The sequence below is a fragment of the Bison bison genome, unplaced genomic scaffold, assembly GCF_000754665.1.
Source record: "Bison bison bison isolate TAMUID 2011002044 unplaced genomic scaffold, Bison_UMD1.0 scf7180017864495, whole genome shotgun sequence".
Classification (NCBI taxonomy): Eukaryota; Metazoa; Chordata; class Mammalia; order Artiodactyla; family Bovidae; genus Bison; species Bison bison.
In genome coordinates, this window is record NW_011495054.1 from 6,519,006 (window position 1) to 6,529,843 (window position 10,838).

Below are 10,838 nucleotides of genomic sequence, written 5' to 3' on the forward strand. Positions count from 1 at the left end.
CGTCTTTTAATTTCATGGCTGCAGTCACCATCTGCAGTGATTTTGGAGCCCAGAAAAATAAAGTCTGATACTGTTTCCACCGTTTCTCCATCTATTTCCCATAAAGTGATGGGACCGGATGCCATGATCTTCGTTTTCTAAATGTTGAGCTTTAAGCCAACTTTTTCACTCTTGACTTTCACCTTCATCAAGAGGCTTTTTATAGTTCCTCTTCACTTTCTGCCATAAGGGTGGTGTCATCTGCATATCTGAGGTTATTGATATTTCTCCCGGCAACCTTGATTCCAGTTTGTGTTTCTTCTAGTCCAGCGTTTCTCATGATTTACCCTGCATAGAAGTTAAATAAGCAGGGTGACAATATACAGCCTTGATGTACTCCTTTTCCTATTTGGAAACAGTCTGTTGTTCCATGTCCAGTTCTAACTGTTGCTTCCTGACCTGCATACAAATTTCTCAAGAGGCAGATCAGGTGGTCTGGTATTCCCATCTCTTTCAGAATTTTCCACGGTTTATTGTGATCCACACAGTCAAAGGCTTTGGCATAGTCAATAAAGCAGAAGTAGATGTTTTTCTGGAACTCTCTTGCTTTTTCCATGATTCAGCAGATGTTGGCAATTTGATCTCTGGTTCCTCTGCCTTTTCTAAAACCAGCTTGAACATCAGGAAGTTCACGGTTCACGTATTGCTGAAGCCTGGCTTGGAGAATTTTAAGCATTACTTTACTAGCATGTGAGATGAGTGCAATTGTGCGGTAGTTTGAGCATTCTTTGGCATTGCTTTTGTTTGGGATTGGAATGAAAACTGACCTTTTCCAGTCCTGTGGCCACTGCTGAGTTTTCGAAATTTGCTGGCATATTGAGTGCAGCACTTTCACAGCATCATCTTTCAGGATTTGAAACAGCTCACCTGGAAGCTTTTTACACTACTGCCCCTAAAGGTTCTCTGAGCCTTTTCTTTTGTCACCATCACACTTTGCTAATCATTCTAACTCTGATGAAGCATCCCTTGGCTACTCTTCTTTCCTCCATTTCTCAACTGAGTATCCCAGGGCTCAACTCGAGTCTTTCATTCTTCCTCTCTGTACTCTCCCTTCAGCTCTCCCACCTGTGGTCCCAGGAAGTATTCCTGTAGTAAGACTCAACTGAGCCCTATGAAGTCAGACTTGAAAATGTTTTTAAGGTATTAAACCTTAATATTTTTAAGATATTAGTGCTTGTTCTACTCAATGGCATAGGTAAGAGAATTCATTCTCTAAAACTAGCTTTTACTTCTAACAGGAGTATTTTTGCAAGCACTTCTGAGAAATGAATGTAAATTTCTGGGCATTTACAAAACCAGAGCATACAGTCAAAGGTTTAAAAGTTAAGACTGTCAGGCAAGGCCTGAAGATTTAGTCAAGTTTGGAAAGCCAAGCCAGACTATTCTGGGCAAAAATTAAGATAAGGAAACAAAAAGTCATGCACTACACTTAGGTCAAATGTGTATAACCAGGTTGAAGAAACAATTAACAAAACTTGGCTACACATGTCCTATTTAGGTCAAGAGTGAAGCCGAAGCCTGAGGCCTTCAGAGGGAAGTGGGTGTGCCTGGCAGACTTGAAGAGTGAGGAAAACAGATAACCCACCACTCACAGCCCCTCCTCAGGCACTTTAAGGTAGAAAAATTTCCTGTGCACTTCAAACAAAAACAAAAAAATAGGCAAAGAAGAGGATTATCCACGATTATGAAGAAAACTACCTTCAAAAGATCAAAATAGACTGACACTCTCTCCCGCGTGCGTGGGCTCTCTCTCTCTCTGTCTGTCTGTCTCTGTCTCTGTCTGTCTGTCTGTCTCTCTCTCTCTCTTGCTATCTTCTAAATAAAATAGAGCTGTAACACTGAAAAAAAAAAAAAAAAGATCAAAATAAACTAAACTTACAAAAAAATTTAACTTTAAACTCAAGTCACAGTTTCTCTTGTTTTCTGGTTAAGTAGCAGTGGACTGTGAAACTTGTTACTAAAAGATGACCTTGTAACACCAAGACCTCCCTTGTGGCTTAGATGGTAAAGAGTCCGCCTGCAATGCAGATCTGGGTTCAATCCCTGGGTTGGGAAGATCCCTTGGAGAAGGAAACGGCAACCCACTCCAGTATTCTTGCCTGAAGAATTCCATGGACAGAGGAGCCTGGCAGGGTTACGGTCCATGGTGTCTCAAAGAGTCAGAAACCAACGAGCTAGCGTTTCACTTATAACACATTTCAAAGGCAACAACTGAAATCAATGACAACTTACAAACTAACATTTCTAGTTCTTTTTATGCAGCATTATTCAAACATCTCCACAGAATTCTCACCAGAATAAACATCTCAAAGTTTCAATGTTGGTTAAATTGTGAAACAAGAAAAATCTTTTCTTGTCGGGAGGGACAAGAAAGGGATAGGGGATGAAGAAGGACAAGCCCAATGCATAAAACAAATAACCTACAAGGATATATAGTACAGCACAAGGAATACAGCCAATATTTTATAACAACTTTACATGGAGTATAATCTATACAAATATTAAATCATTAAATCACTATGTTGTACAGCTGAAACCAATAACGTTGTAAATCAACTATACTTCAATTTTAAAACATGGTTTTTTGGGTTTTTTTGATGTTTTTAGGAAAAAAAAAAATCTTTTCTGCAGTGAGGAACTCTACCTAGAGACAATTTGGGTCTATAAACGTAGAGAACAAATAACTTGCTTTTATATTGCATGCAGCAATTCTCAAAGCCTTTTCACATGTATTATCTCACTGAATACTGGCAATAACCCTGTGGAGTAGGACAGGCATTAATAACCACTGTACAAAATTCAACCCTGGGACTAACACAAGACTGTGCATGTGTGCTGATCCAAGTCACTTCAGTCATCTCTGACTCTATGCGACCCTATGGACTGTATTTGTAGCCTGCCTGGCTCCTCAGTCCATACATTCTCCAGGCAAGAATACTAGAATGGGTTGCCATGCCCTCCCTCCAAGGAATCTTCCTGACCCAGGGACTGAACCAGTTAATCAGAGATGAAAGTGAAAGAGAAGAGTGAAAAAGTTGGCTTAAAGCTCAACATTCAAAAAACTAAGATCACGGCATCCAGTCCCATCACTTCACGGCAACTAGATGGGAACAGTGGCAGACTTTATTTTGGGGGGCTCCAAAATCACTGCAGATGGTGACTGCAGCCATGAAATTAAAAGACTTCTTGGAAGGGAAGTTATGACCAACCTGCTGCTGCTGCTAAGTCGCTTCAGTCGTGTCCGACTCTGTGCGACCCCATAGACGACAGCCCACCAGGCTCCCCCGTCCCTGGGATTCTCCAGGCAAGAACACTGGAGTGGGTTGCCATTTCCTTCTCCAACGCATGAAAGTGAAGGTGCTCAGTCGAGTCCGACTCCGTGTGACGTGATAGACGGCAGCCCACCAGGCTCCCACGTCCATGGGATTTTCCAGGCAAGAGTACTGAAGTGGGGTGCCATTGCCTTCTCCAATGACCAACCTAGACAGCTTATTAAGAAGCAGAGACATTACTTTGCCAGCAAAGGTCCGTCTAGTCAAGGCTATGGTTTCTCCAGTAGTCATGTATGGATGTGAGAGTTGGACTATAAAGAAAGCTGAGCACAGAAGAATTGATGCTTTTGAACTGTGGTGTTGGAAGACTCTTGAGAGTCCCGCGGACTGAAAGGAGATCCAACCAGTTCATCCTAAAGGAAATCAGTCCTGAATGTTCATTGGAAGGACTGATGTTGAAGCTGAAACTCCCAATACTTTGGCCACCTGATGCTAAGAACTGACTCATTTGAAAAGACCCTGATGCTAGGAAAGATTGAAGGCAGGTGGAGAAAGGGATGACAGAGGATGAGATGGTTGGATGGCATCACCGACTCAATGGACATGTTTGAGTTAACTCTGGGAATTGGTGATGGACAGGGAGGCCTGGTGTGCTGCAGTTCATGGGGTCACAAAGAGTCAGACATAACTGAGCAACTGAACTGAACTGAATCAGAGATGAAAATCACCCTCCAACTAAAGATTTATCAATTTAAAAAAAACAGAACAGAATTAGACCCTATCTTAGGGTTTCAAATAAAATTTAATGAGTAATCACTTATATTCAGTATAATTTACAAACATGTAAAAAACAATCAAGACACACCTCTACTTTAGTGCCTTTCAAAAAAATCCTTTAGCAGTTCTTCATCATACCAAACCTGGAACTCCAAAACAGAGATTATCAAGTTTTCTTTCCAAGATAGAGTAAACTGAACAAACCAAGAAATAGGATTTTCTATTAGGTCTCTATTAGACTAATGCATATTCATCAGACTAATGCCTTAAAAGTATTTAAAAACCTACCTTTTTCAGAGGAGCTCAATCTAGTCTTATCATGGCAAATGAGTGCATCTGCTTTATTTTAAGCTTCGGCTCTAATGAGACCTATTAACAAAATCTGAGAGGTAATTCATTGTGAGCATCATGGGAACTAACTGTAGATTTTCCCTGTAAAATTGAATTTGATCACCTGGAGCTCCTCTAGATACCCAAGGGGTTAAAAATTCCAGAAGATGCGCACTCTGCCTCTAATTCTTTAAGTGAGGATTAGGAAATAACCCATAGAAACTCAAAGTTGCTAATGTTTCTTGATTTATACATACAACAAATAAAATCACTACTTTCCTTTAAATCCTAAGAAGGAATCGTTAAACTCCAGAAAATACAGAATTCTGAAAAATCAAATTATACTTATGGCTCTACTGTCAGGGACAGCAATCACATAAAAGTTTCAGGTGCTAAACATAGCCAACTAAAACAGTGCCTCATGAGACGCTCTCAGGACATCCTTGATTTTGCACAGGATGGCTTAATGAAACAGGTAAGAATGATGAAAACTAAGTTACTAATGTTAAAGTAAAATACAATTATAGAGAACTACGTAATACCTCGATGCAGTGGCATTTATATCTCTAAAATAAATGATTACTGAAATGTATTTTGAGAAATGCTTGAACAATAGGCATTTTAATTCATAGTACTACTTGATAAATTACAGGCTGACATGGTTACCAACTCTTCAGCTCTCCCCCTCCCCAAGGCTTTATAAGAAACACTGAGGAAAATTATTTCAATACAAATTCATAGTCTTAGCTTCGGCTAATTTTAGCTTGAATCATGTATCACCAAAACATTACTACTACAGCACTGTAACTATAGGCAAAATATGTTTTAAAAATAAAAGCAAATCTAAAGTCTACAATGCTGCTCACACATCTTCAAGTAAATAGTTTCTCTCTGAAAAACTTTCAGCAGATGCAATGATCACAATGCACAATCAGAAATGATCACAACAGATACAGTGATACATATCAGAAATCCAAAAACAGATGTAACTCCCATTTGCTCCAGAGATCCACCTTGTTTTTCACTCTCCAGTTTTAGCATTATTCATAAGCATCTGACATAACGATGTCCTTTATCACAACAACATATCACCCCAATATAATGCAGTCCTCAGAGCAGATCTTCAGACAGGCAGCCCAGGGGGAGGTATGCACATTCATTGGTTCGGTAAATATTAATATTTGCCAAACCACCTATTGTATGCCAGGCACTGGACAGAGCACCAAAAGAGAAAGACTTTCATCTGTGTAACTTGTGGTTTACTGACATCCTTCAAAAACACACAAAATGTGAGGAGCCCCATTAAGGAATTTGGATTCTGTTCTAATGTGGCCAAAAGCCATTGAAGAGTTTTGAACAGAGGACTGAGGTGATCTGAATCAGGCTGTCAGAAGACTACTCAGGAGAATGGATGGTGATTGTGCAGAGAACGGAGGGAACCAGTGCGGAGACTAAAAAGAGATTCAAGCAGAAGAGGGTTGGCTGAGGGTAGTGACTACGGACAAAGCAGCACACAGTCAATGTTAGAATTTTGGTGTCCAATAGTCTAGACTTAGAACCATTTTTCCATTTATATACTTGGGCAAGTTACTTATACCCTTGAGCCTTGGTTTCCTTATCGATCAATGCTTCTAAAGCCGCAGCACACAGAAAACACAACAAATTATGATATACTATCAATTCTTCAATAACAAATTCATCTGAATGAGGTTCACATGGGCTCACTTCCTCCCCCCAACCCTTGCTTACATCAAAATGAACCCTAACGTAAGTAATTTTTACCAAGAGCAATTATACACAAGTACTGCAGTGACTCCATCAAGAGAGAAGGATGTTTCTCACCCACCTTACGCTAAAACAACTGCTCATATATATAGATTAGCAAGGTGTTTTTCTCAAATTAACGAAACTCTAGTTTGCACCTTCAATGTGTGTTTTCACATGCATTATTTTATTTCCTCAGTGTTTATGAATAAAAACGAGACAAGGAGAACCTTGCGGTTGATCGTGATAAAGACTGTGGTGTTACTACCAATTATTTTAACTTCTGTCAATCGTTTTTATTTAAAACTATTAAGGGACGGTACCCTCACTCTGACAGCACTGAAACACCAGGGAACTAAGTTACCAGAAGCTTTCTTCTGTAACTATAAGTTTACAAACATTCAGCTGTCTGCAGCTTCCCCTTACATTTTTTTCTTTTTTCAGTGTGAAAAAATTTTTATTGAAGTTGGCAGTTAATAGGATACTGGTGACATTAACAAAATAACCTGTTTGGTATTTTGGTTGAGGAAGCTAGATTAATGTAAGTTTAGGCTTGAACTGATATTAAGAAAATGTATTCTACTCTCTCTAGAATGTAGTCGGGAAACCTGTGCACAGGAGAGGATTATTTTCTGGGTTTTGATTTTAAAAACGATCTGAGGCTTGGCTGCATGAAAAAGGGAAGGTGGAAAACTGAGCAGCGAGGTAGATACTTTATGACATTCAGCCCAAGAAGGAAGTGGCAGTACTGAGATCCAAATTCAAGCTCTCTCAGGGACAACACCTATAAACACCCTGGTGTAAAGGTTCTGGATCTGCCCCGACACTTATCCTTTCAACAAAGGATGAACTACCCTTTGAAAACCTATATATTCAATCATTCAGTAATTACTAAGCACGAGCTATAGGCAAGACAAAGTGCTGGGCGCTAGAGGAGGACAAAAGTTAGTGCAATTGCATCCTAACCCTCAAAAAGCTTGGGTTTCCCTGGTGGCTCAGTGGTAGAGAATCCGCCTGCCAATGGAGATCCCTGGATCTGGAAGATCCCCTGGAAGAGGGCATAGCAATGCACTCCAGTATCCTTGCCTGGGAAATCCCACAGCCAGAGGAGCCTGGCGGACTACAGTCCAAGGGGTCGCAGACAATCAGACAAGACTTAGCAACTAAACAACAGACCTTCAAAAAGCTTAGCTGGGCTCGGTGGCGTGCACCTGTAGTCCCAGCTACTCGGAGGCTGAGGCTGGAGAGTGGCTTGAGCCCGGGAATTCTGGGCTGTTATGTACTATGCTGATCAGGTGTCTGCACTAAGTCTGGCATCAATATGGTGACCTCTCAGGAGTGGGGGACCACCAAGCTACCTAAGGAGGGGTGAACCTGCCCAGGTCGGAAATGGAGCAGGTGAAAACGCCTTGCTGATCAAAAAGCTTACCATCCAGTGAGGAGACTAGGTATTCACACGTGAAAAGAAGAAGTAAGGCAGACAGAACAAGTGTCAAAAACAAAGAGCTCACTTTCAGTAGGGGTGGTCAGAAAAGTATCACAGCTGGGTAACAGAACTGACCGAATCTGTTAGAAAAAAAGCAGGCACAAGAAACCAGAGAACAGCATGAACATATGTGTAGGGGCTTTATTAAAAAAAAAAAAACCTATCATGAAAAATTTCAACATGTAAAATGTACACAGGATAAATGCACTCACCACTGAGCTTCAACAATCATCAACTCAAGGTCAATTTTTTCTTATAATTTACATGTCTGCCTCACAAAAACCCTAAAGGAACCTATTTTCGAATGTTCCTACATTTTTCACTGACTCCATCTTCAGACAAATCCATACCACTGTAGTCTCCACAAGGCTGACTTTCCTAAAGGCCACATACAAATAAAGCGCAAGACTATTTTCAAAAAAATCAACTCTTGATTGTTTACACAAACCAACGGAACAGTGACAAAGTTATTCCAATATGACAAGACAATCCAAAGAGGTTTGCATGTACTTTGAGATTACCTTTTCCATACTTAATATGTTCAACAGTTAAGTTCTCATTGACTATTAAGTTCTCATTGAACTTAATAGTTCAATGAACATGAATAAAATGATGGAGAATTCATGTCCTAAAAAAAAAGCATCACAGGTGAAGTATCTTGGACAAATCATTCGGGCTCCTGAGCCTAAGTTTCCTCCTCTATAAAACAGAGAAAGATCACCTGCCTCAGGTACTTGTGAGAATCAACTGAGTGTATATGTTAAATGCCACATGGTTGGCTCTTTATATCACCCCCCGACTGACTTGGGAAGAACTAGTCAGGAAGAAAGCTGCCTCGTTTCCCAATCCTCTCTCCCCTTTCTCAGGATGATGCCTGGTTTCCGAACTCTCTCTCTCAAGATAATGTAAAAACTTTCTCCATCTCAAAACGTGCTAAAGATGAGGAGCTAAGCGTTCTGATTTCAAGGAGCTTCTTTCTTCACCTTAAAGCAAATTCAGGGACCTGAGCTTGAAGCAAGTATTCAGGAGGATAAATCTTACAGAGTAGCAAACTTCACAAAACACCTCCGCCTTACAACACTCCCCGCCTCCCCCCAGCAGAGCCGTCCAACATCACACAAGAGTGTGGCCTACCTAGTAAAACACTCCCACTATCCCCACTTCTCGGCCGCTGCGCTTACTCTCTGAGCCATCCACAGCCCCTCTACAGCGCGCTACAAACAGCAGGGCGGCCATCAGGACACTGAGCGGGGCCAGCGTGTTAAGAAGCTCAAGATGAGGCATGCAAGGGCATCTGCACTTGCTTTCTTACTCTGTCCACGAGAAAGTGCGAATTCTAATCCCGGTGTTCCGAATCACGTGCTATGGAGAGGCAGTTGACCGTTGCTCAAAATAATTCACCGTTGCTCAAAATCATCAAGGAAGTTTAAACAGCTTTTAAAAAATACATATGTTGTCACAACTGTTCATTAGGATTTTCATTCTTCCTTTAGCATTGCTTTCTCTAAGTTATCTTCTTTTTTTTCTTTTTTGTATGTACGTAATTGAAGTTCTCTTTTCAATTATCTTCTTCAATCACCAATCCTCTTTCCCTATGAGAAGACATAATGCGTTCCTCACTTATCATAACCCCATCCACCACAAATCATCCCCTGGGTTAAAGCCTTCATCCAAAGCCATTCTTTTCAGGTATTACTCATTTCTTTGCTGTTCCCCTAAGATAATTATAATGTAGTGAGGTATAGCACCTTACAGTTTACCCTGTAGTTTGTAAACTTAATTCATTTACTCCTTACAGCTTATGAGAAAGATAATTCTATTTTGTAGGTAAGGGGAAAAGAATGGAGAACTATCTTGTCGAGTTATAAAGCAAGTTAAGAGGTGAACCCGACGTCCAAACCAACTCTAAACGCCAAGCTCTTCCCACTCTATTATGCTCTTTTCTAAGAAGGGAAAGCCTACAGTTCTATCAAAAACCACATTTGCTTCCAAGAGAAAACGATCTTCGAACAATCACTCTAGATTGCAACCAGATTTTCCATCTCTGCACCTACCATCAACCCATTTCTCGCTTCCTCTTCACTCCACTCCTCATGGATATTATCGTCACTCCTTCAGCCCCCTCCAGCATATATTCCACCTCAGCCTGCTAAAGGGAGGTGCATCCCCCTCGCCCCAAAGCTCAGCCCTCCCTTCTCAGGACAGGTATAGTTCTCACTCCATGAACTACACAGTACGCTTGTCAGCCCTTAGCAAGCTATTTTACAACTTTTAAAAAGTCTCTTTACAATGGACCCGACTTGTAGCTCCTTCATCCCTATACTTGCCCCCGGGCACCAGGCTACGTCCTATTCTACAGAACAGGGTACCAACCCTCACAAAGATTTCTGCCAGGCCCCACTGTCATCAGCGACTTCCTCTCCAAAATCTAGTTATCCAAACAGGCTCCCTTTCCAACCTCTTCAGCAGGGGGTAGCCTCCAGGGTTCCTTGGACTCCCCCCTTCCGCGGCTTTCCTCTGCTCACGTCTGGGCCTCTGCCCACCGCACCAACTCTTCCCTTCACTCCCCATCCCAGGGGTAAGGCGCAGCCCCAGTGGAGGTGGCTCCTCCTCCCTGACAACTTCCAAGTTCGACCTCGTATCACCTGTTCCCAGAAGATGCCTCTCGGCCCGGTGGACCCCGCCTTTGCCCCGACCCGCCCCTCTCCACCGTGTCCATTCCTCTTTTCCAGCAGCCTCCCGCCTCGGGTCGGTTCCGGAGTGCCCGTGGGAATCCATTTCCCTCGCGTGGGCTTCCCACCTCGGGGTCAAGCTCCCCTTTCTCCATCACCTGCTCCGCCCATGACCAGATGACATCCGCCGCGGCCGCCGCCTCCTCCAAGCCACTCCTCGGACGCCGGGCCCCCGGCCGCCTCACCGCCTTCCGCGAGCGCCAGCCGCCCCCTCCGGCAGGGGGCGAGGGGGGCGTGCACCCCTATGCCGCGGTCCCCAGCCCCCCTCCACCCCCGAAGCGCACCTGTTCCTCCTCTTCCTCCCCGGCCGGCCCCGCCGGCGTCCGACCCCCACCCTCGCCGCGCCCCGGCCTCCCCGAGCCCCGCACTCACCAGGAGTAGGTCTGCTCCGCCATGGCGCTGACTCTCGAGGGCTCTGCTGCAGGCTCGGGCCGGGCC

General features: G+C 42.9%; 1 protein-coding gene across 2 annotated transcripts in view; it reads right to left on the reverse strand.

Annotated features, from left to right (window-relative positions):
* Positions 1-10,832, reverse strand: part of SPPL3 (signal peptide peptidase like 3) — a 96,004-nt gene extending 85,172 nt beyond the window's left edge. The window contains exons 1-2 of one of the 2 annotated variants that reach the window (XM_010828639.1): positions 10,773-10,789; positions 8,981-9,260 (exon numbers count right to left, since the gene is read on the reverse strand). Coding sequence is in view for 1 of the 2 variants with exons in the window: in XM_010828638.1 (XP_010826940.1) it covers positions 10,773-10,795 (23 nt within the window). In the remaining variant the exon portion in view is untranslated. Of the gene's footprint in view, positions 1-8,980; positions 9,261-10,772 lie in introns of both variants that reach the window. The other variant, XM_010828638.1, reaches the window with a different exon arrangement.
* Positions 10,833-10,838: the final 6 nt, after the last annotated feature.